At 37.0% G+C, this 27059-nt stretch overlaps 2 protein-coding genes across 2 annotated transcripts in view; one reads left to right on the top strand and one right to left on the bottom strand.

Moving 5' to 3' along the window:
- Positions 1–633: 633 nt before the first annotated feature.
- anxa11a (annexin A11a) lies at positions 634–13907 on the bottom strand. Its single transcript, XM_079248478.1, has 15 exons — positions 13837–13907; positions 9645–9893; positions 8461–8543; positions 7500–7718; positions 7247–7334; positions 6615–6709; positions 6230–6343; positions 5356–5446; positions 5042–5121; positions 4692–4748; positions 3892–3985; positions 3674–3769; positions 1818–1876; positions 1507–1629; positions 634–1365 (listed from the first exon to the last, which is right to left on the bottom strand). Exons 2-15 carry the CDS (start codon positions 9889–9891, stop codon positions 1306–1308), a joined length of 1506 nt encoding a protein of 501 aa, XP_079104604.1. The 5' UTR covers positions 9892–9893; positions 13837–13907; the 3' UTR covers positions 634–1305.
- A 5742-nt stretch (positions 13908–19649) lies between these two features.
- Positions 19650–27059, top strand: part of zcchc24 (zinc finger, CCHC domain containing 24) — a 41618-nt gene continuing 34208 nt past the window's right edge. Inside the window, exons 1-2 of the mRNA XM_079248509.1 lie at positions 19650–20115; positions 23139–23339. Coding sequence (XP_079104635.1) covers positions 19876–20115; positions 23139–23339 — 441 coding nt within the window. The 5' untranslated portion in view covers positions 19650–19875. The remainder of the gene's footprint in view (positions 20116–23138; positions 23340–27059) is intronic.

Below are 27059 nucleotides of genomic sequence, written 5' to 3'. Positions count from 1 at the left end.
CCCTGCTGACTGTTTACCATCAGGTTTGATCAGTCAGACAGTTCAATGAAACTCTGGAGTTGTCATCAGCTGACAGTCTGTCAATTCTTAACCTACAATACACCTCCCAAAGGGACGTTTGTAGCGGTGAAGAGTAGTCATTCACCAAATGGAAGATCGGTGGATCGATTCCAGGCTTCATCTGATTACATGTTCAAGTGACCTTGGATAAGACAGTAAGACAGTGAACCCCACGATGACCCCCGATGTGTCTATCGGGGTATGAGTGTATGTGTGATTGGGTGAATGTGACATGGACTGTTAAGGTGCATTGAGTGGTCAACATGACTGGAAAAGCACGATATAAGTACAGTCCATTTACCATTTATTTGACCAAACAAGCAAAAGGTGAATACTACCAGTCAAATGTTTGGACACAATTCCCCAAATAAATCCAATGGGAAAGTCTGGCCAAACTTTTGACTGGTAGTGTAGGATGAATAATTTTTGCTCTATGCCCAGGTTTCTTTGTACAGATGGGAATAAGGAGAAAATACGTGGTCATAATAATCATTTGTGTCGTATTTATGTTAAACCAGTGAGGAATGTAGAATAGTAGATTGACTAGATCTATATACAGCCTTTTTATTGGGTGATACCTGTGTACGTTGCAGGTGATGAACCACAAATAATCCCAGTGTACATTCTTTAGATTTATATTCCGAGTACACAACACATTTTCATAAATGCGATTCTGAGATTTACATGAAACAATTCCTGCCACATCATTAACAAAGAAACATTTGCTGCCAACATAACACAGCTATGCTGAATAAAAACTCTTAAGTGCATTTAGAATATAGATGATATAATTGCAAACATCTTCATCTTTAACTTTGGTACTTAGCTGCTAATCTTTGCCCTGTTTTTCCATCCAGCTTTGCTGAACATAGAAACTGATAAACATGTCACATATGTGATTTCTGACTATAATGGTACATGAAAAATTAAGAAAATATGTAAAAATATATTGCTCTTGAAAATCAGATCTCAGTACTTTGAAATCCTTCTATGGCCACGTACATTTCATTCAGATAGCAAGTAAATATATCACAGGTGAAAAAATATAAAACCTTTTGGTCATGCACTTTATAGAAAAGCAAGAATATGTAGCAAAATGTAGGAGGGTTTTTACTGCTTGGTAAACATTGCATTAGAAGCATTGGCGTGCAGTCTGTGTAAAGAGTATATAGATAAGGGTGGGAAAAAAAAAAAAAAAGATAAAAATAACATTTCTACAATGTTGTGCACATCATTTCTTTCTTTTCAGTCACTGCCTCCGCAGAGCTTCAGCAGGAGTTTCTTGTAGTCACCAGATGTGTCTCCCTGTTAATTAAGCAAAAGCAGATAAATAAATCCACCAAATAATTTAAAGCATTATTCCAGAAAAAAAGAGATTTAACATTAATTCAGTGCTTCTACAGTTTTAAAAAAAAAAAAAAAAAAAAAAAAAAAAAAGATACTTACAGAAATGTGTGTATACAGCGACTTGCCATAGTTTTTAACATACTCCTGACGAATATCCAGCATGTCAACCTCTGAACGGGAGACCATGATCCGTATCAGGGTTTTGTCTTTAGTTCCAGCTCCCTGCAAACATGAACAGAACCCCCACCACCCACCCCCACCACACCCACACCCCCACACACACACACCCCCCCACACCCCCCCCCCCCCCCCCCACACACACACACACACACACAGGTTAATATATTAATACATAAATGTAACCAATGAAAAAATGTAATGTATTCCAAATGTAATAAACCACATCACACCTTCATGGCCTTATAAAGTCTCTCAGCAAAGTAGGCAGGTGTGTTCTTAATGCACTTTACTGAAACAGACAGAAAACAAATTAACACCACAATCAAGACAATATTCAAAAACAGGATGACTACTATGATAAGATAAATATATATTTAAAACAAGATCACTCAAGAAATGGCCTACATTGTAGAGCTGGGTTTACACACACTAAATAAATAAACAAATATAATTTTGCATGGAATCCAACTTAATTTTCACATTTTCTTTTCCTGGTATCAACAGTGACCCTACCCTGGCATGACTTATCAGTGCTCAGTGAGATCGTTGCCTACAAGTCTGAATGGTTGCCTGTGTCATTTCATAAATTTGAACTTCAGAAATAAAGAGGATAAATGTGCTTTTCTCACTAATATGATGCCAAATTCAGATCTTTTTCATTCACCATTTGATTACATCCACATGAAAACTACTATGGAGTTTATCATCTATCTGACAGTTTTAAAAATAACAGGAAGTGACGTCATCGCACACGTATGTACTCCAATATATGTATTTGATAACGGACTGGTAAAACAGACAACCATCTTTCAAATATCACATTTTAGAAGTGCCTGCAGATGTGTCATATCAGATTATTACTCTTTTCTGATTACGCCAAGACATTCAGATTTTGATAATAATGTAAATCGGCTCACTATCTTATATATAAAAAAGGATAATCTGAGAATGTCTTTAACATCCCAGAAAAAACTAGTGTTGTTACATAAATCTCTCTAAATGAATAGAATTTAATTGAAATAGACTGTTGAATCAGGAATTAAATCAGAAAATTAACAATAGTGCTACTAGAAAGTGAAAATGAAAGTCAAAGAAATACAGTGGAGGATGACAAAAAAAAAGCAAACTTCAAGCTGCATCAATATTTGTATATTTGCATATTTTGGATAAATAAAGACCAGATTTATGGCTCAACTCAGTCTAGTAGTTTGAATGAGCAATGACCATCTGATCAATGTGACATTTCAGCAGTTTATAGGCTTTCTTAAATCTACTGTAAGGTGTTCAGAAATAGGACTGTAGTGCAGCCATGATACCATGCAGTGGTCACCAACTCCAGTTTTTTAGAATCCACTATCCTACTGGTTTTACTGTTTCCCTGGTACAACACAGCTGGTTTGAATGAAAAAACAAATCATTCAACAACTTTTTGTTAAGTTCTGCAGCAGCCAGTTTATGGGCCATTGATCAAAGTCAGGTGTTGCAGGAGGAAAATACTAAAACCTGCAGGATGGTAGATCTCAAAGTTGTTGACTATTGTGTTTAATAAGGCTCCTTCTAAAGTTCTGCACTGTGGTGGTCAAATATTGATAAAGACAGCTTTAAAGTAAACCATTTTTTAAAAAATGTGCATATGAAGTCGCCAAACAAAACATTGTCCACTCAGTTGAAATACAACACAATGGTGAAAATTTAAAGAATGCAGTACAGACCACCAGACAATGACAATGTCAAGAATGAGTGTGCAATGGCAAGAAAAGAAATGTAAAAATTACACATCTAGAAATTGTTTTACTGTACCATAAACCTGAGAAATGTTTGCAAAAACAAAAACAAAACAAAAAAAACAAACATTAAAATTGTAAAGATACCTTGACCTCAGCAGACTTAGCTTTAAAAGCAAGTTAGTATACTGTAATATGCTTTCCACATAATGAGCATGAAAAGGTTGGTGGTTAAATGTTTCAACAAGCACGTACTGCAGACAAACCTCTGCAATGATTCATTAATGTAGGAAAATCTGGACATTCCTAGAATGTGTACATTTCATTAATTTCTATCTGAGTAGATATAAATGCATCCTTACCCACTGCCAACATGCCACTCTCAAGGTCTCCAGACATCTCCCTGGCGATACTTTTCTCAATATCTCTGCCACACATTTTCTGGTACTCCATAAAGACTACAAACAAACAAATAGATACCTGGCATCAGTAACATGGCTAAGACACTGTACTATAGCACTAATGACAATGATTCCCAGTTATTATTTGAGATGTTCTACAGATGTTCCACAAAGAATACCTGCTCTGAGATGGGGTTTGCTCCTAGCACACAAAATAGCATTGAATTTGGACTCATCTGTTCCCAGTTTATTTTCTCCAGCAGCATACAGAGCCTGCAAGATAAAAGCTCTGTCAGTAACATTGTCACAGGGATAACATGTGAATTACGGGAATTACATTATCTACACACAATGGAACTCCAGTTTCAACTTGTCTTTTTGACTTGTTAAATAGTACTTGATATCTTTGTAAAGAATAATTGTATCTTCTTGGGCTTTTATGTGCCACACAGATTCCTACAAATATGAATCTTTTCACACAATGTCCATGTTTTTCAAACATGTTTATTAAGCAGTGTACAATGGTAGGCTACAAAACTCAGGAAGGATGGGACCAGGTGTTGTGTCAATATGTCAATATTGGGGTGTCAAACCCATTCAAGAACTTTGCATTAATGCTGGTTTTGAGTTAGCCATCACCTGAAACACCTTTTTAAAAAATCTGATGACTTGTCATGTGCTTCAGAGTATAGTTTGATTTTGCATTCAAAATAATGCCTTCTAAAAAAAAAAAATAAAAAAAAAAAAATAAAAAAAAAAAAAAAAAAAAAAAAGCCCAAAAAAAAAAAAAACCAAATGAAAAAGGAGGCAGAGCTGTTGCTGATGTAGGTGTGTGGTCAATCAGACCGATCATACTACACTACCCCTAGCTACTTTTTAAAAAATAAATCATAAAAAAAACAAAAAAAAACCCCAAAAAAAACAAAAAACCAGGAAATAAATACCAACTGAATCATTAATGTGATAGGGTTAAACTTACCTGACCATCTTGTTTAGCCAGGGAGACATCAACATTCTCTTGTTCATCCCGATTACCCTACAAAGTACAGAAAAGCAATTTTATTTCTATAGCACATTTCATGTATCAGACCATTCAAAGTGCTTTGCATAAAACATTAAACATACTACGAATGGTGCAAAGAAGCATTGAAAAGTAGCAAAAGTCATAAAATCATGAGCAAAATATGTACATTATATAATGAAAAAAAAATTACTGAGGAAGTTTAAATAGAATTAAATTATGAATCATTAAAGCAATAAAGCTATGGGAGCAGAGCACCGATAAGCAGACTTAAGGTAAACTGGAAATAATTTATGTCATATGTGTACCTGAGCAAGAGAGATCAGGAGCCTGCGGAAATGGCCTGAGGTGTCCCCACTAATTGCATCCTCCAACGATTTCTTGTATTCTGAAAGAGCAAATAAAAATGGCCGATAGTCAGAATATTATATGTACGCCCCATTGCACAACAATGGCTTATTAAAAAAAAAGCTGGTTACATTGTTATACTGAAACCCACATACTTAGATTTTTAGTCACTTCTATATGACAAATCTTCATACCCTGAGGTGTGACGGTGTCAAATAAAGGACAATGGAAAAGTGGAGGAAGGGTGTGCAGTAGCAGCCCTGGTGCATCTCACCTTGTTTGTAAATTCGATTTATCTCCTTGATTTCAGCATTAGATCGAGAGGACAGGATCTCTATCAGACAGGCTTCATCAGTTCCAGCTCCCTGTGAGGAAGAAAGAATGATGATAATCTGAAAGTTTCATCCATGGCCCTTGTGGAAGCTCATTTTCTTCCTGCTTATTCACTGTTCAAACCTACAACTAATATGATTCTTTACACCAGTGGTTCCTAACATGAACTGTGCCAAAGGTCAACACTGATGCACATTAGCTAAGATTTTTAGGGAGCTGCAGGAAATAAGAGAATTCTTTAAAAATTATCTACAAAAGCAGCTCAAGACAGCTGACTCAAGAGTGAGACCAACAAGTGAAAACAAGATCCTGAATCAGCCATATGCAGCAAAAAAAAAAAAATTTTAAATCAACAAATGAAAAGTTGGAAAATATTAAACTGAGAGACCGGTGCCACCAGATCAGTTTGGTGGGACGACTTGTGTGTTCTGATTTGAACAATTTCCTCAGTACAGCAGCATGCTTCCAGAATGAATGAAGTCTTATTGGGCAGGGGCCTTTCTCTGTGGAGGTACATGCATGAGTTCACTCCAGCTTTCTGCCACAATGCAAAAACCTACATGTTGGGTTAGTTGGTTACTCTAAATTCCTCCTATAAATGAGTCAAAGTGGCTGTTTGTCTCTCTGTGTTGGCCCTGAAGTGGACTGGTGATATTCAGGGAGAACATTTCTCTTGCCTTATAGCAGCTTGGATGTTTTTGGCATGGAGTGCACCCTCTCTTATTCATACAACCAGGGACATTTTGTGAAAAAAAGACTACAACCACTGCTTGACAACACATCCCCTGCTTCTGCTTCGCTTTCTGAGCATTTACCTTAATGGCACTGTTGAGTTCAGAGGCATCGAATTCAGCAGGGGTCTTCAACATGGCCATGACCAGCTTTCTGAAGTCCCCTGACAGTTCTGAATGCAGGTCCTTAATCAGATCCTGAAATGGAAAGGCTGCTGTGAAAGAAGAAGAGGCTCTGTGGCACAACTATAATGAGCTTTGAGGACATGTAATCCCCTTCTCCATTTAACTGCCAGCAAGAGCACCTGTTGCCTGCATGTCACTGGTGAGGCCATGAGCCATGTCTGTTTCTATGTTTGTAAATGGAATTTTGTTGCGAAAACCATACTTAAAAAATAATACTCTCCCATAGTTCCAGTTATGACAATAGCAGCACAGAAACCTGGTTATAGCTCTGGAGGGTTGTTACCTTTCCATATGAGGTTTTGTAGGCTCGGAGCATAGGTACACGCTGCTTATTTGAGCGACTTCCCAGTAGGTCAATAATGGCTTGTTCATCAGTTCCTGCATCAAACAAACCAACAATGTCAAATGAAACACATATTTGAAAAAAATTACTTTCATTTCACATTTAATTTAAACTAACAAAGTCAAAAATATCTTTTTAATTATAAAACAATTACCTGGGTAAAACTACTGTGGTCATGGATGGAAAAAAAAAACATTTTAGGATATTTTAACTAAAAAGGAGATGGTCTTAAGATGGAAATGTACCCAAGGTCAGATTTTGTGAAATTTCATAGCTAAAAAGTTCATTCTAATATGTGAATTACTCCGACATCAGCTGATTCTTTAAACCACTGGTTCAACTTCTAAAATTAAAATAATACCTAAAAACATTCAGGTTCAAGACTTTTTTTTATGAAATAAAGTGAAGGTGCCACTTGTGTAGTTTCTAACCAGATCTTTATGATTATTATTATTATTATCATCATTATTATTATGAAGGAATCATTACAATTTACAGCAGGAGTATTTCACAGAACATTAAGGAATCTACATACATCAACATTGATTAAACTTTCTGCTTAGAACACTCACCAAAGCCTTTCATGGCCTTCCTCAGGACCTCGACATCTTTCAGTGGGTCAGCTCCAGGAAAGTCCTGTATTGATCCTCTGAATCCTCTCTGAGATAACAATACAGACATATCCATAGTTTTATTACATCAGAATTAACCTTTATTGCACCCTCATTTAAATGTAAAGTGTTTGTATGTAGTATGATATAGCAGTGGTCAGATTAATTTTTTCGCCACAAAGATCAATCAGTATAGTTATTTAGTGTCTCTTACATTAACAGGTGGAGCTACTGGCATGGCTCCTCCTCCTCCATAGGCTGGCATGGATGGATTTGGTGAAGGGACTTGTGGGTACCCTGGCATAGGTGCTGGTGCTCCTCCATAGCCAGGCATGGGCGGGTTGGGTGATGGTGCACTGGGGTAACCAGCTATTGGTGGACCAGGCTGACCAGGGTAGCCCATCCCTGGCCCTTGTTGGGGCATGGTCCCTGGCTGTGGGTACAGGCCATAGGACTATTGGTTAGGACATGGGGCACCATACCCACCAGCTTGGGGGGCTGGTGGATACCCCCCAGATGCTTGGAAGAACATGGATGGATTTGGGGTTAAACCTCCCATGCCTGCAGAGATCTGGCTGGCCTGTGATTTGGAAAGATTGGCATCCCATAATTTAAGCACAAATCATTGATGATTATTCAGGTCAAAGCTCAGGTAGCTCATCACACCTTGATTGGATTAGATGTACATGTGGATTAGCATAATCCACATAAGAATTTAAGCACATTTTCTAAATGTAATTAATCTTAGATCAAACTTCAGGAAATAAATTGAAGTGCATGTTTTTAATATTAAGTTTCATTACTTTTGAAGTATCCAAATAAAGTGTGACCAAGCTATGAGATTACATAGGTATATAAACAAATAGAAGAGGCATCGAATAAGAGATGTAAAAGGGATAAAAGCTGCTTTAGATTGATGGCATCAAAAGCATGGATAAGAAATAATTTCATGCAGAAGAAAAGAAACATCTGAGAATATGGTAGTGCTGAAGAATTAAGGATGCATACTTTGGAAAAAAAACAATCTTACCAGACAAGGAATAGGGCGTGATATTCCAATAATGACTGGATAATTTATCATAACTGAAATACTTAGTGCAATAGTGCAAGTATAGAGTGATACAATTATATTTTACCTGATGCAAGCTATATTTAATTCTCAAAGATAAACTCACCATGCCAGCATTGTATCCAGGATTCGATAAGTTGTCAAGACCAATAGAGGGATAGCCACCTGCTGGACCACCTCCCCAACTACCTGTAGCACAAAACAGCAATATTGAAGCAAAATAAAAGATCCTTTATTCATTCTTGACAGAAAATGACAGTTGGTGCATAAAATATATAAACAATCAGCATAGTTATTTAGTAAATGATCATCATAAGCAGACATTAAGTAGGGCTGTTCCCCTATAAGAATCTGAGAATATTGGCCAGAAACACATATGAATGACCCATCCTACTGGAAGTTGTTGCTCTTGTGTTAAACGGCCAAGTGAAGGAGTGCTGGACAGAGAATGGAAGTACTGTGTGAGCAATGGTTTGTGGGATTTTTCTTCTCTTAGCAACAGCAAATGTTTGCTGTTGCTAAGAGAATCCAGAGATTCCAATCTGCTAACAACAAGCCCCATGACCTCTGTTGCCTGAAAACATCTCTGGCACAACCTTCCTCAGATCACCAAAACCTTAGCTTTTTTTGTCACTCCAACTACATTTGCCCATGTTGTGTAAACATTTAGAGGAATAAACTTTCTCTTCGGGGCTGCACGGTGGCGCAGTGGTTAGCACTGTGGCCTCACAGCAAGAAGGTCGCTGGTTTGATCCTTGGCTGGTTTGGTCATTGGCCTTTCTGTGTGGAGTCTGCATGTTCTCCCCGTGTATGCGTGGGTTCTCTCCGGGTACTCCGGCTTCCTCCCACCACCCAAAGACATGCATGTTAAGTTAATTGGTCACTCTAAATTGCCCCTAGGAGTGAGTGTGAGCGTGAGTGTGGTTGTTCGTCTCTCTGTGTGTGGCCCTGCGATGGACTGGCGAGCTGTCCAGGGTGTACCCTGCCTGTCGCCCAAAGCCAGCTGGGATAGGCTCCAGCTTCCCCGCGACCCTGAATTGGAATAAGCGGTTCGGAAAATGAATGAATGAACTTTCTCTTCCTCTTTTCACTTTCTCTTTGAGAGTTTGGTTGGAACAAAAACCACATATGCTTGTGAGGTAAATATGAAGCCACAGCCAGCAAATTGTCAACTGCTAACAAGACCTTCCAATTATTCCAGTTCAATGAATCAACATTACATATTTTGTTCAATATAATATTTTAAAAGACAGACGAACAACTGACCCCCCCAAACTAATACTAGCTTACCTGGAGGTGGTGCTTGTGGGTAGCCTCCTGCCTGTGGTGGATATCCTCCACCCTGTTGTGGATAACCACCAGCCTGTGGAGGATAGGCACCAGGTTGAGGAGGGTAAGCGTTTGGCTGTGGTGGGTAGCCGCCTGCTTGGGGAGGGTAAACGCCAGGCTGAGGAGGGTAAGCACCTGGTTGTGGGGGGTAGGCTCCAGGCTGTGGAGGGTATGCACCACCTTGAGGGGGGTATCCAGGGTAGCTCATTGCTTTGAATATTAAAAAAAAATAACAGTTAAACATTTGTTAGGCATTACCTAAGGCACAATGTAATAATCATGTTGTGTCACTGTACAAAAAAAAAAAAAAACGTATTTTATCTGTAGTTAGAGAACATTTAGAAGAGAAATTATCCTCTTTTACCTTTAAAGAGGACCTTTGAAGAACATCAACTAGACTGGCATAGCAACATGAGACAGAAACACACCCAGCCATAAAACTCTGCGTCATATTTCCTGCTGGAGATAATGATTTTCTACCATGACACAAGTAACGTAACATTTCCAGATATGTACAATTATGCCTAAACAAAAATAAACTACACAGCTGACTACTCATAACTGTTCAAGGCCAGGAACAGAATTAACGGCTTCTTTATGATTAATTATATTGACTGTGCACAGTACAAAGTTCACTTATTTTAAATGCCCCATTCAAATGACTACTGGCTTCAGCTGTTTGCCTAACACGGGAGGATCTTTTTTTATCTATTCACCACAGCCTTCCCATTTAGATGTAGCAACTTAGGTTTGTCCCTGCAACCTAATGAAGGGAAATTCTGCATACCAGAGCCAATGGATCAGAGACATTTTAGTTGAGTGGTGGGCGGAAAGGGAAACTTTCATTTTGGTTAAGCCAAGGATGAATGCTTGTGCTAAAATAAAGCAATTTGTTCCACAGGAAAACTGACTTAAATGGAACAGCTTTGCATTTCATAATAATTAAAACAAAAAACCTCACTGTATTTAAACTAGTAGAAATAGAAAGGCAGATATCATTTGCAGATACCTTTTATACCGTTAGGGTTAATATATTTTCTCCTTAACTCTTGCTGTTGGTCAAATTGTGAAATTATTCATCAAAACGTTACCACAAACAGGATTATCAGGAATCAGTTCAGGTTCGAGCAGATCAGTTATAAATACAAATGCATCAGATCTTACTTCCTTTACACATTATACTGCGTGTGGTTTTCTTGAAAAAAGGTCATCAGAGAATGTGTGAAAGCTGTACAATCTGAGTGCTGAGGAAGTTGTGGTGCTCTCTACCCCATGGTAAGTTTCTGACATCTCCAACTAGAGCAGTACTACTGACATCTGACTCATTGACCAAACAATACAAACAACCTTTTCATTAGAAATGTATTAGCTACAAACACAAATCTTAAACACAAATGCCCTGAGCAGGCTGCTAATGGTAGTGTATTGAAAACAAAAACACTTCTCACAAAAAAGCTAATGATATTCAACTAACAAAGACCTCACCCATGGAAAAATGTGAAGTCCTTTTTATATATAGACACACACACACACACACACACACACACACACACACACGCATATTTGTATATTATACACACATATATACATACGAGGTCATTATTTGTCAATTTAATGAAAAGTAAAATAACCTTCTGTATAATCTTCTGCATTCTGGTGTTCATTAGGGGGCAGAAGACAAAAATCCATTTGTGTTCCCCTGGATTTTGAGCAAGTGATGCTAAATGTCTCAGGAACTGTGTGCATCAAGCTGGGTTTTAATGGGTTAAGGGTGAAAAGTACAGAAAAGGGCAAAATTGATGCTACACTGAAATTACATAATGAATATAGAGCATTTAAGTAGCTCCATGGTCAAATTCATCTTAAATAAATTTAAACAAAATCTAACAGCAGTGTTCGGTATAGCATAACATAAATTAAGTCAGTCAAGTTTATTTATTTAATGTTTTTTCATAGGCAATCATAACGGGCATTGAAAACCAGTATTGCCTAAAATGCTATAGTATGTGACATCATACATGAAGCATACTTGTCCCTATCAAAAAATAAATGTACATAAAATGAGTGAAACAGATAATACAAACTAAGCAGCATAAAATGTCAATGTCTCCATGACTTGTCCCATGCTAAGCTTTGTCATGGTCTGATGATGTCAAAATTTTATGAACAGTGTGATGAAGAGGACTGTCTTACAACTCGTACAGGTTTTTGATGTATCTCTGCTTCAACACACTTGACACACATTAAATGGATCCAGCAGCCTACAAATTTCTGCACAATGACTGATTTATTTAAATCAGGTATGTTGAAGCAGGGACACCTAGAAAAAATGCAGGACTGTGACCCTTAAAGACCGAAGTTGGACACCCCTGACTTAGTAAGTTGATTCATGGTTCAGACTCTTCTCTTTTTTACGGTTAGATAGCAGCATGTTGAGCAACAAGAACTTTAAATTTCAGCTAGGACTGCACAATACTGGAAAAAAACTGACATGCAATCTTTTCAAACCCAGCGATACATATTCCAATACGTAAAAAATGTAAGTAATGCTGCACTCCTGCCATCTTGATTAAAATTAATCTGCAGTGATCTAACCTATTTTTGTTAATGTTACAAGTGTGATTTTTGTCTGTATCTTAAAATTTTTCTTGTTATTGCTCGCTTTTGCTGCGCTATGTTCAGAGTAAATGCCTTGTTCAACCATGTGCAACTGTGAATTGCATCTTACCAGTGTGTCAGATACCCTTACTGATGAGAACATGTTGAGTTAATTTGCGTCCTGCAATGTAGGGACCTGAAATTTGACTATTGCACACACGCACATGTGATAGTGATGCTCAAACAATGTATTGTGGAGCTTTACTTTCAAAAGTTGCACATGTGCATTCAAAGTTTATATAAAATCATATTAAACTGAAAAGTTTCTAGTACATTTTAGGTGCATTGTTTTTTTTTTAAAGTTAAATCATCCTAACTTTTCCATGGATAGTGTATATGTTGCCAAACAAATATTACCAATATCCCTATCCCTCACACAGATGATAAATATTCTTTATTTATTACAAAAAACACTGGAATGTGTATCTACCTATAGTTTCTATGGCCAAACGTCAACAGTAAGAGAATCTTTCCTTAAAGAATAGACTTTTATTATGGAATAAAATAACTTTAACATTACAAATAATAAATAGCATGAAATTAGTTTACAAACTGTTTTGGCAACTTTCATAAAAATCTAATTAAACTGCAACAAAAACCCATTTCTGGCTTTACATTTGAGAAATCAAATCTAACTTTCAAACTTTTTAAAAGTTGATATAAAAAGTTAGACACTGACAAGAATAAAATATCTTTAGAAATGTCAAAAGCTTGTTTTCATTGTCCATTTAAACTTTATAATGATTTTTTTTTTTTTTTTTTTTTTTAATTGTTTCTGTGTTTTTGCTGTTGTATATAATCGAAGAAACCTGTTCAGAAAAGCTTAGAAAGAAAACCAACAATGAATTTGACTCAGGAGATAAAAGCTAATTTTACGTAGTTACAACAGACTAACGTGTTACAGAACAATGAGCGTTTTAACAAAACGCAACTTCAGAGGTGTGTCATTCCAGTCCTGTTGTAAATGGTTGACTGCTAAGTCGGATCACTGCAAAACATACATTTAAACAGGTAATCAATATTAGGATTATCTTTACCCATGATAACGGACTTCTCCTTTCTGATAACTGCATTAACGGCATCGTTTCTGGCAAAGTGGTCGCTATCAGGCCTGTACAATTCTTAAACGAAAACTAGCCAACTATGGCAAACTTACGTGACGTGGCTGTATTAGACTTGCCGAGTGGACCTTGTTTAGAGCTGCATGTAAGCTAGCTGATAGAAAATGTTGTCTAAAATGTAAGTAAACCTGTATCTAGACTGAAGAATGTTTCCAGTCTTGCGTGGCTGAGCTAAAGGAACTGAGTGTTAAAGAATGACAAGCCAGCTAACACCGTCGAGAAGAACGGAGATACATGAAGCACAAAACGACAGAAAATTACAAAGCTAAAAACTCAAAAAAAAAAAAAGAATGTTAACACACACGCTTAGCTTCGGTATAGTATGTGATAATGTAACTGTTACAACGTGTTAACATTTTCTTTTTAGCACTTACTTCAACTCTGCTTCGGGTCTCTTCCTGGAGTGCGGTTCACTTTAACCATTCAGGGATTAAGTGTGTTTCAGTGTTGTGGGTGGAGAATATGTTCCGTCAAAGGGGACCCGCCCATCTGTGTCGTGACAGACAGCCGTCCTGTGACAACTGCCATCAACAAATACTGTTCAGTGACGGCGGGCATTGTGTGTGAATGACACTGATGGAAAATGTGACATATTAGAGTCAGCTGATATTTCACAAGAGGTTTATTTGACAGGTTTGTTACGTAAAGCAAACATAGCCTATAGGGCTAGTCCGTAATAAGCCTGTCTATAAACGCAGACGAAAGAGGAAAATGGAAAAACTTAGTTTCCCAGCTACATGTCTACATGTTTTGTAAACCATTCTTTTACAACATTTTGCTAGAATCTTTGTAGTAAATTGTCCTGGCAAAAACATACAGTAGAAAACGTCTGTTGTGTAACCATACATAAACAAACTTTCAGCTTTTTTCTCATTGAATAACCAAAACAACTGCAGACTTGCTTTAAATGACCAAACATTCAATAGTTCAGACCTTATACCTTCTAAATGCTAGGTTTATGGCAAGCACTATCTATCTACCTATCTATCTATCTATATCTGCACACACACACACATATATGTGTGTATATATACACACACACACACACACACACACACACACACACACACACACACACACACACACACACACACACACACACACACACACACACACATATATATATATATATATATATATAAAAAATCATGTAGTGTGTTGAATTCTACAGCCCCCACCCACTTTAAAAAAAAGAAAACTTAAAAAAAAAAAAAGAAAGAAAAATCTCCCTGAGATTAAAGTTTCTTGGTATTGATTCTGTAATGTCAGGAAAATCGGCGGAATTTGATATTTTTATTGTATTTCACCAGCTTTAACTGTTTTTCCATTGTATTCAAATGTATGAAAATCTTTGATATTTACCCTTTTAATATCGTGGAGATTTCTTGACAAACAGGGGAATAAACGAGCAGTTAGCCACTGCTGCCACAAGGCTGACCATAAAGAGAGGTATGTACAAGTTTTTCACGTGTAAATGTCTCCTTCTACCTGTACAAAGTATAACAGGTGTATCTTTAGAGTCCACCTGGTCACATACTGCAGAACCTGTTGGTCTGTTGATGGAAATGAAACTAAATTCATAAATACACTCTCTCAATTCATTGTTATGTTTCTCCCAAACACAGTGTTTGCTATCAGGCCTGTACAACCAGGTAAAGGTGAGCTGTACTTTTTAAAGTCTTTTCCAAGATAGAAATCTTTCGATATATAATTTTAGGGTTCAGTATGAACCTGACATGAGTCATACAGAATCATAGATACAGATGAATGTACATCTGTGTGAATTTGGACAGGAGTGGTTCAAAACTTTCTACACTACCATATATCTATGTCCCCCCCCAACAATATCCTATTTAGTTATTCGTTCATTTTTTCATTAAATATTTTTTTTACATTTAAATATGCATACACAAAAATTGGAACATAATGGTGTTGTCCTTGCACAAGGCGCAAGGCGAGACTCTAGCCAGAGTATTTATTCATTTCAAAGCCAGACTTCTTCCTGTGAGGATGATGATCAGATCTTCCAAGTGAGTCATATGAATTTGTGCACAAAGAAGATTTGCCAGAAGAGGGAGCCCTATCATAAATTTGTTGTCCTTTTTTTTTTTTTTTTTTTTAGATACCAGCCTTTTCCATGGATAGTGTATATGTTGCCAAACAAATATTACCAATATCCCTATCCCTCACACAGATGATAAATATTCTTTATTTATTACAAAAAACACTGGAATGTGTATCTACCTATAGTTTCTATGGCCAAACGTCAACAGTAAGAGAATCTTTCCTTAAAGAATAGACTTTTATTATGGAATAAAATAACTTTAACATTACAAATAATAAATAGTATGAAATTAGTTTACAAACTGTTTTGGCAACTTTCATAAAAATCTAATTAAACTGCAACAAAAACCCATTTCTGGCTTTACATTTGAGAAATCAAATCTAACTTTCAAACTTTTTAAAAGTTGATATAAAAAGTTAGACACTGACAAGAATAATAAATATCTTTAGAAATGTCAAAAGCTTGTTTTCATTGTCCATTTAAACTTTATAATGATTTCTTTTTTCTTTTTTTTTCTTTTTTTTATTGTTTCTGTGTTTTTGCTGTTGTATATAATCGAAGAAACCTGTTCACAAAAGCTTAGAAAGAAAACCAACAATGAATTTGACTCAGGAGATAAAAGCTAATTTTACGTTGTTACAACAGACTACACTCTCAAAAATAGGGGTACAAGATAAGGACATTTCTGTACCTATAGGTACATTTTAAAGAAATGTTCTCTCAAAAGTACAATACTGGTCTTTAAGAGACCAGAAGCACACCTTCAGAGTACGAAAAAGGGTTCAAAGTGACATAAAGTACAAATTTGTACCATTTCGACCATAAGGGTACCTGCAGCATTGAAAAATGTAATGTTAATGGCTGTAATGTTACAAACTAGAGCAGAGTTGAGTGATGACAGTAGTACTACTTAACAGTCATTTACTACACCAGACAATGAAGGTCAGATGCTGCAAACTAAGTGTATGGCTGGTCAGTATTTTGAGTTTTTGAAGATTATTTCTGGATTAAAGATAAGATAATATTGCTAAGTGGAATGGACCAGGCCTAATCCTGTGGAAAACATAAAAAAACCACAACTTGATAAGGTGAGGTTGAACTTGATAAGGTACAAAAATAGACCAGAACTGAAGGGTACAGGAATGTCTCTCAAAAGAGTACACCCCCAGCGACAAGCATTTGTACCTTTTTAGGTACAAGCTGGTACCTCTATTTTGAGTGTGTAACGTGTTACAGAACAATGAGCGTTTTAACAAAACGCAACTTCAGAGGTGTGTCATTCCAGTCCTGTTGTAAATGGTTGACTGCTAAGTCGGATCACTGCAAAACATACATTTAAACAGGTAATCAATATTAGGATTATCTTTACCCATGATAACGGACTTCTCCTTTCTGATAACTGCATTAACGGCATCGTTTCTGGCAAAGTGGTCGCTATCAGGCCTGTACAATTCTTAAACGAAAACTAGCCAACTATGGCAAACTTACGTGACGTGGCTGTATTAGACTTGTCGAGTGGACCTTGTTTAGAGCTGCATGTAAGCTAGCTGATAAGAAAATGTTGTCTAAAATGTAAGTAAACCTGTATCTAGACTGAAGAATGTTTCCAGTCTTGCGTGGCTGAGCTAAAGGAACTGAGTGTTAAAAAATGACAAGCCAGTTAACACCGTCGAGAAGAACGGAGATACATGAAGCACAAAACGACAGAAAATTACAAAGCTAAAAACTCAAAAAAAAAAAAAAAGAATGTTAACACACACGCTTAGCTTCGGTATAGTATGTGATAATGTAACTGTTACAACGTGTTAACATTTTCTTTTTAGCACTTACTTCAACTCTGCTTCGGGTCTCTTCCTGGAGTGCGGTTCACTTTAACCATTCAGGGATTAAGTGTGTTTCAGTGTTGTGGGTGGAGAATATGTTCCGTCAAAGGGGACCCGCCCATCTGTGTCGTGACAGACAGCCGTCCTGTGACAACTGCCATCAACAAATACTGTTCAGTGACGGCGGGCATTGTGTGTGAATGACACTGATGGAAAATGTGACATATTAGAGTCAGCTGATATTTCACAAGAGGTTTATTTGACAGGTTTGTTACGTAAAGCAAACATAGCCTATAGGGCTAGTCCGTAATAAGCCTGTCTATAAACGCAGACGAAAGAGGAAAATGGAAAAACTTAGTTTCCCAGCTACATGTCTACATGTTTTGTAAACCATTCTTTTACAAAATTTTGCTAGAATCTTTGTAGTAAATTGTCCTGGCAAAAACATACAGTAGAAAACGTCTGTTGTGTAACCATACATAAACAAACTTTCAGCTTTTTTCTCATTGAATAACCAAAACAACTGCAGACTTGCTTTAAATGACCAAACATTCAATAGTTCAGACCTTATACCTTCTAAATGCTAGGTTTATGGCAAGCACTATCTATCTATCTATCTATCTATCTATCTATCTATCTATCTATCTATCTATCTATATCTGCACACACACACACACACACACACACACACACACACACACACACACACATATATATGTGTATATATATATATATATATATATATATATATATATATATATATATATATATATATATATATATATATATATATATATATATATAATCATGTAGTGTGTTGAATTCTACAGCCCCCACCCACTTTAAAAAAAAGAAAACTTAAAAAAAAAAAAAGAAAGAAAAATCTCCCTGAGATTAAAGTTTCTTGGTATTGATTCTGTAATGTCAGGAAAATCGGCGGAATTTGATATTTTTATTGTATTTCACCAGCTTTAACTGTTTTTCCATTGTATTCAAATGTATGAAAATCTTTGATATTTACCCTTTTAATATCGTGGAGATTTCTTGACAAACAGGGGAATAAACGAGCAGTTAGCCACTGCTGCCACAAGGCTGACCATAAAGAGAGGTATGTACAAGTTTTTCACGTGTAAATGTCTCCTTCTACCTGTACAAAGTATAACAGGTGTATCTTTAGAGTCCACCTGGTCACATACTGCAGAACCTGTTGGTCTGTTGATGGAAATGAAACTAAATTCATAAATACACTCTCTCAATTCATTGTTATGTTTCTCCCAAACACAGTGTTTGCTATCAGGCCTGTACAACCAGGTAAAGGTGAGCTGTACTTTTTAAAGTCTTTTCCAAGATAGAAATCTTTCGATATATAATTTTAGGGTTCAGTATGAACCTGACATGAGTCATACAGAATCATAGATACAGATGAATGTACATCTGTGTGAATTTGGACAGGAGTGGTTCAAAACTTTCTACACTACCATATATCTATGTCCCCCCCCAACAATATCCTATTTAGTTATTCGTTCATTTTTTCATTAAATATTTTTTTTACATTTAAATATGCATACACAAAAATTGGAACATAATGGTGTTGTCCTTGCACAAGGCGCAAGGCGAGACTCTAGCCAGAGTATTTATTCATTTCAAAGCCAGACTTCTTCCTGTGAGGATGATGATCAGATCTTCCAAGTGAGTCATATGAATTTGTGCACAAAGAAGATTTGCCAGAAGAGGGAGCCCTATCATAAATTTGTTCTTTTTTTTTTTTTTTAGATACCAGCCTTGACTCTTGCCTGCCACCCTCAGGTTATCTACTAGCAGGGACATGCTCAGAAAAATAAACCTGAGGCCTGGGCTGGCAGACTATTGAGTTTATTAACTGCAAAATTATTTTATGCAATTGCCAAATTCATTGGTTGTTAAACTTTGCGTTTAATTGGGATGTAAAGTTATATTTCAGAAGAGAGAGAATGACATAAATTATCAAAAAGAACTACAAATGAGCAAAAAGTTACAGTGCATTCACCCTATTCCCGAATAAGCAACGTATCAATTACACAAGGAAGCAAATTAGATAGTTTCTTCATTTGTTTTAATTGATCCATCAGGTGATTTATCTATAAACCTTTGGGAAAAGACAGAACTATAGTTACATAGTTGAGACGTCTGGATGCATATTTAGACGTACCGTGTGCTGATTGGCTGCTGTAGCTTCATGACGTAGCGTCATGCTCATTACATATTCAAAGCGACTGTCTCTACCCCCGCTGCAATAAATGCAGATAGCGGACCATGGGGAGCAGGGGAGAACTTTTTATACTGATATGTTAACGCAATGACTTTTTAAGTAACATTCAACTGGGACGAGGCTCCCGGTGTAAGGAGGACAGGGTGCTTTACGGGAACAACAACAAAAAAGAAGTCCGTCTGCCGGGACAGAGGAAGGGAAAGCAAGACGACTGAAGAGTTGAGACCAGTCCAACAATCAGCGGTGGAAAATCCAGTTTAGCCATTTGAATTGAAAGATGAGCTTGTTGTCTGCCATAGATACGAGTGCCTCCGTGTACCAGCCCGCGCAGCTTCTCAACTGGGTCTATCTCTCCTTGCAAGACCCCCACCAGACCAGCGCCTTTGACGCGTTCAGACCCGAACCCAACTCTTCCCACCCGGATCTCAGCTTCAGCAAGACTCCCGCAGCAGCGGACTTGAGCTCTTCCCTGAACTCCAACTATCTCAACAACTTCTTTCAGATACAGCGCAACGAGGTGAAGCATGTACACTCAGATCTGGGATATTTCACATTGTGACACTGGGGCTGGATTTATTACGGAGGAAAAGCGAGTGGGTTGATCTGTTTATTCCCAGTCTGGGTAGCAAATGTTTCAGGATTCAAGATGGGCTATTCTGGTAGGACATATATAGGCTAACCGCCATGACATTTCTAATTTAGACAATAACTGAGAATCCTCAGTTAATGTTAATAAACAGTTTGGGGTATTATTGTTTAGAATATTGTTGTAAAACACTCCTATTGACAACACTGGCCACCAAAACTTTCTCTATTTATACTTAGACTAGTTTAGGATGCTTGTATGATACTTATAATACTTCTATAAAAACAGAAATATAAGCTTTTGTTTATAACTGCATTATTAGCATCCTAAAAAAAATCCCAGAAACATTTCAATTACTCAAAAATGTTCATTAAAATGTCTTGAAAAGTTTACAATACACTTATTTATAATTATTTCAGCTCTACTCTAACTTAATGAGGGTTCAGTTTGAACATTTTGAATATAATTTTATGTCTTTTTGTAATAAAAGCTCAAATGTTAGGATAATAACATATTACTTTATAGCTAAATACTACATCAAATTTCTAATTTAAGTCAAATCCCATCTCTTCCCCATGCTCTTGTTCAATAATTTGGTGTGGATATTATTTGGTAAACTGATTGAAAGGTAAGGCAACTTCTTGAAAAAAGAGTTTGTAATAATTAACAACACATCAGATTAAGATGAAAATAAGCCTCGTCTGGAGAAAGTGGGACGCTGCAGGCCCACGCTGAGGTCTGCTGTCTCTCACTTTTTCAGATAGACCAGGTTGAGCAAACAAAATCAGTTCTTGTTTACATACTGTCTATTTTTATAACTCTGAGTAATTTTAGGGACAAATATGCTGATAAAGTCTACAGGCTGCAAATTTGATACCCCAGATCACAGTGAGCAAAAACAGGACCCCAGCACCACACCCCTCAACCTCACCCCTATATACTTAGACACATATATACATACGGCACACACAGAAAAATAATCACATAGTGCATGCAAAATGGCAGTGCAAAAGAAGTATACAGTTAGCTGTTTTGATTAAACTGCAGATAACTTTGCATGAGGTTATGTGTTGGGCGCTCCCCCTTGTTGATGGATGGTGTAGTCATCATCTAGAGCTGGTGTTCATTGTTATGGTGGTCACCATAGAGAGCTTTTCAAGTCATTTAACATGAAAAGTCCTCTGGAAATTGGTTTTGCACATTATACATTACACGCAACAGTGTAATGCCACTCAGTCCATATGAGCGTAAAGCGTTTCAAACTGTGGGAACACACATAGAGCCTGGAAATGGTTTAAGGGTGGGGGCATTCTGCAGCTTACTATAGAGACTAAGCCAAGTAAAATAAAGCACTGCAGAGATTTGATGATGAGATGAGTAATGCAAAATGTGGTTGCTTTTATAGAGAGGGATCATACAACATCTGAATTAAAGTGAAATAGTGATGTATTAATGGTGTTGTCGTAGAGTCGGGAATAGGAGATGTGGCCCGGGTGATGTATGCTTTTTATGGTGTGATCTGCTGCCAACTTTCTTAAAATGTTGTCAAGGCTATTTTGTTCGTTTTGAAGATTTCTTACCATTCTAGGTGTATTTAAGTGTCTATAATGATTCTCAGTGGATTTCATTCTACTTAAAATCAGTCAAATCATATCCCTAGGCCTGTTTAATCAGTTCCATATGACCATAATTGAGTGGTAATGACACTATCCCATCGACTGCTGCACCAGCACACTACCTTTCTCAATCACTCACTCGCACAAACACGCAAATATGCTAAATAAACAAACAATCTCATCCCACCATTAGCAGATGTGTGTGAAATCTGTTTTTTTTTTGGACTGACAGATAGAGCTTTGAAGGCACACTGGAAAAAATGTGACAAACATAAACAGAGCAAAGTTTCCTGTTTTATATTTGTTAAAACAATTTCCCAATCTGTACTAGCATTCAAATTTAGCAAACACAAAAACACGCGCTCTTCCAGCAGGAGTGGTAAGATGGAAATACACAGAGATGGAACTCATGGCAGATGGAAAACTCTGAGAAACTACAGAGCCGTATTGCTTGATTTACAACGACTACATGTAATAAATGAACATGAGTCTTAAAGCTGGAGCTGTTTAGTAAGACAATCTTACTGCCTCCAGATAATGATTTGACGTTCTGTCCCAGCCAAGCTGCCAAGTCTAAGGTTGCTGTGCTGTCCAACATTAAACATTGACAGTAACATCGTTTCCTAGACATAAACCTGGCTTCTCAAAATAACGTATGAGTGACGACGAAGCGCTCAAATGTGAACTTTGTCATGCCTACTTACTCTGTGATGCTTTTACTCGAGAGCTGCTCATTTTTATCAACATTATTTATAAGCCTGTCTTAAAATCAGCATGATTTCACCCAGAGGCTAGTCTGTTTCATTTCTTTCTGGATTGTAACAGATCTAAGGAGGACATGAATGAGAAGGGAAATCAGCAACTAGGGACAATGCTTTCCTTGTTATTAATATCCAGAGAACATCCTCTGAATTCGCTGAGTGCTGTTGCATGCAACACTGCGTTCTGTGGCTCTGAGGAGACTACAAACCAGTAGTTCACCACCAGCAGTGTATGGTGACATTGCGGATGTTCCGCAGGCTGGCGAGGGGACATGCCTCACGTCTTGTTTACAGCGAGTCATCCCTTTCAAAGTCCTGTCTTTCTCTGTGAACACGCTCAGTACTTTTCCAGTTCATAAGCACAGCTGGGCCTTTTGCCAGATGTTCTGAATTTAATGAGAGAAATAATCTTGGCAAGCTTTTGGCCCTCCTTTTTTTTATGTCTCACAACAGAAAATAGGGCAGAGAACACATAAATTGCATGGGTAATTTCTTCCAAAGCTTTTTTTATGTATGATATTTTCTGAATATCAAAATGTGATGTTGAAATGAAACTATGTCTGATGTTGTTTTGTAGGCCTTAAACAACAATGTGTATAAGAATGTCTCACCCTATGGCTCCCTGAACAACATCGTGGATGGACTCAACTCCCTAACGGACCATTTCTCAGACCTTTCCCTGTCTTCAGAGCCACGAAAACCCAACAAAAGACCCCCGCCCAACTACTTGTGCCACCTGTGCTTCAACAAGGGCCATTACATCAAAGACTGCCCTCAGGTGAGATATAAAACACACAAAGAAGTTGGGATGCTGTGTAAAGTAAAACAACACACGATGATTTGGGAATCTCATGAACTGATTTTTTTTTTTACAATAGAAGACAGAAATCAGATCAGATGTTGAAATTCAGATATCTAACTGCTGTCTGGGAACTGAGAAAAGCGTTTCCTGGACCTTGTTGAGACGAACACTTGACATTTGCTGAGGTGGTCTTCGGTACTACAGACTCCAGTTCTGGATCTTTGTTGCATGTTAAGTTTAATGATGTTTCTAATAAGGGAAATATCTGGATTACAAGGAGGCCATTTCAGCAGCAGGATTTTTTTTTAATGATGTCATGTTGTTGTCTCCAAACAGTGTGTGTTTTAGCATTAGTCTATATAATCCTGTTGAAATATGCAAAGCTTTCAGTCAAAAACAGAGTCATTTAAATGGGAGCAAGTGCTGCTCTAAAACCTGTTTAAACCTTTAAGCATTGATGCTGCCTTTCCAGGTGTGCATACAGGAATAGACCCCCACACCAACAGACATGCAGGCTTTTGAACTGAGTGCGTGAGAGGCATTTCAAATTTTTATTGGTCTGACCAGTGAGCAGTTTTCTGCTCTGTTTTACTTCATTTTAAGTTAACTTATGGCCTTAAAAGATGGCATCATATATAGTAACATTGCTTTTATGTTCACATATGGCTTCTTCTTGACATGAAAGAGCTTTGAGCAGCATTTGAGGATGACATAGTGAACTACGTTGACAATAATTTCTGAGCCATGCAGTGAATTCCATGACAGCATCACGCCTGTTTTTAATGCAGTGCTGCCAGGGGACCCACAGTTGTAGTGTTGAGTTTTGGTTCTGACTTTTATACAAAGAGACTCTGAACCTTTTGATGATAATATTTTCTGTTAATGATTAAATATTGTCAGAGAATATTATTCTAAAATTCCTCCAATATTTAAAAATGGATGTTGCAGATTGCTGCACATCTGTCTTTATTCTTAGTGACTCTGTCTCTCTTAGGTGCTTTTTTATATCTATATCTATATATATATATATATATATATATATATATATATATATATACACACACACAGTCCAGATACTGAGCTGTTGTCACGTCATTCAATTAATGATAGAACGTTATTGCAGGTAATATATTTATTTGTTTTTATTTCTTACTTTTATTTGTCTTTATTTTAGACCCAGAGGATCCATACATTTAAATTTAATTTCTCTTACTTTTCTGCAGTAGGCCCCATATTTAAATATGGATGTTAAAAATGGATGTTGCAGATTGCTGCACATCTGTCTTTATTCTTAGTGACTCTGTCTCTCTTAGGTGCTTTTATATATATATATATATCTATATATACAGAGTATATATAGATATATATATATATATATATATCTATATATACATAAATATATATATATATATATATATATATATAGAGAGAGAGAGAGAGAGAGAGTATATATATATATATATATATATATATATATATATATATATATATATATAAATATATATATATATATTTAGAACAAGCTAATATTTTTCATCAAATAGTCGAGTCTCTCAGTTTTCAGCATTTTGCATATTTACTATGTTTTATTGCAAATAAGAAATGAGTAATGATATTTGCAGATCATTGTATTGCATTTTATTTACGTTTTGCACAAAACATCTTTATTTTTTGACGACGCAAATGTTTTTTTTTTAATATCTGTCTGTCAATTTTCACATTTCGAGTTCATTCATTATCCTAGCTGCTTAGTCCAATGAAGGGTTGGAGGAAGCTGGAGCCTATCCCAGCAGTCTTTTGGGTGAAAGGCAGGGTACAACCTGGACAGGTCCCCAGTCCATCGCAGGGTCAAACAGAGACAAACAACCACTCACGCACACACTCACTCCCATGGGCAATTTAAAGTAACCAATTAACCTACCATGCACGTCTTTGGACTGTTGGGGAAAGCAAGAGTACCTGGAGAGAACCCACTCATCATGGGGAGAACATGTCCAAGCCCTGCCCCAGTTGAGGATTGAACCAGGGACCTTCTTGCTACAGTGCTAATCACTACACCACTGTGCCACCCTGTTTTGAGTTCATAAATGACAAATCATGTGTCTTAGATTACAAATTTATTCCTGCATGTGACTTCTGTGTTTTTTCATATGGGTAACAAAAGCCACTGATAGTACTAAAAACTATGCTTGCTCCCATTAGTCCCCATCTTCCACCGTCTTTCTCTGCCCCCCTCTCTTGCTCTTTTAGGAGCTGATGTGACCTACTTGTTAAACAGGCTGGCCTCTGTCCTCTGTAGTCATGCATTTGTGTGTTTCTATATGTAATCTTGTGTGCATCTTAACTGCCTAAGTGTCAGACAACAACAACAAAAACAGACGTTTTAGACATGACAAATACACTATTTTAAAGGTTAAAGGATAAAGCATGAATAAATTCTCCAAGTCGCCATCTTGTCTTATTAAATGCTAAAGTCCACAAAATTTCTCCCTTCCTTGCAGTTTTCTGATGAGCCAGCCTGTTAGGATGCAGTTTTTGTGAACAAAAAGCAATTCAACTATGAGATTTGGCTTGAAAGTTAGATGTGAGTATTGGCAACCTGGATTTTTCACCATCTCAAAATCGGAACTCAGGTCAGAAAGCACCAGAAGAATTTTAGTTTTCAGGTGATCTCTGTTTAGAAGGGAACAGTGTGTTTTAGTCTTGAAATTTCAAAGCCACTTTCATGACATACAGTGTACACATATTTTAATCTGATTCACATATTTATTCCCAAAAGGTCCTTAGACTCTGTGGTGACCTGTCCAGGGTGTACCTTGCCTCTTGACCAATGATTGCTGGGAGCTATCATTGCTGGATGGATAGTATTTAGACTAGTGTAGAGGATACTCTACTGCACATAAATTAACCAAAGACTCACCAAAGTAACGACGAGTTAATGGATAAACAACTTAATCTTGACTCACTGCAGGGACCTGGCCTCCAGGCCTCGGTGTGTCTGATGTTGGTGACTGGATGTAAGGGATGGTGTAAACATTGTGAGAAGGCCTAAGCACTTAGTAATAAGAGAGGCCAATGCCTAGGTCTAAAACAAGATGTTGGAATTGTATTTCTATACAAGTTAAGCTTTTGATTTTGATTTTAAAAACTAAAATACAAACAATGTCACTATTTGGTTGAATGGGACCAGAAAGCAAAACTCGGTTGTGTTGTCAGAGGAGAACAAAGCTGGCTTCATTGTGTATGTCTGTAGTGAATAGAGTGCAAGATGTAGAAGTCACTGTTAATACACAAAACCTAAAAGAAAAAGAAACAAAGAAAATCATAGATTTTGGCCAAATATGTGTAGAAACTAGAAAACAAACCTTGAAACAGGAAACATTATAAATAATACTTTCTTTTCCATCTTTAAATACTTTGTTTTATTATTCTCATTTAGAAAAAAAAAAGTCCCTTAATGAGAAAAAATTTTATGAAACTGAAACTATAAATTTGTTCCCATCAAACTTTATTCCAGCGTTAAGACACTGCTGTAGGTTGTCTGAAAGAAAAAGGCCAACAGTCCATTGACAGCTTACTTTTTTCTGTAATGTGTGACTGATGACAGACTGGACCCCACACAGAGTCCCATCTTGAGTTAGAAAACGGTTTTACACAAAATCACGGACAGGCGATTGTTATTAACAGGCCTATTAT

The sequence above is a fragment of the Telmatherina bonti genome, assembly GCF_933228915.1.
Source record: "Telmatherina bonti genome assembly, chromosome: 11".
Lineage (NCBI taxonomy): Eukaryota > Metazoa > Chordata > Actinopteri > Atheriniformes > Telmatherinidae > Telmatherina > Telmatherina bonti.
The sequence above is the reverse complement of the archived record's forward strand: the minus strand, read 5'-3'. Positions and strand labels throughout refer to the sequence as shown.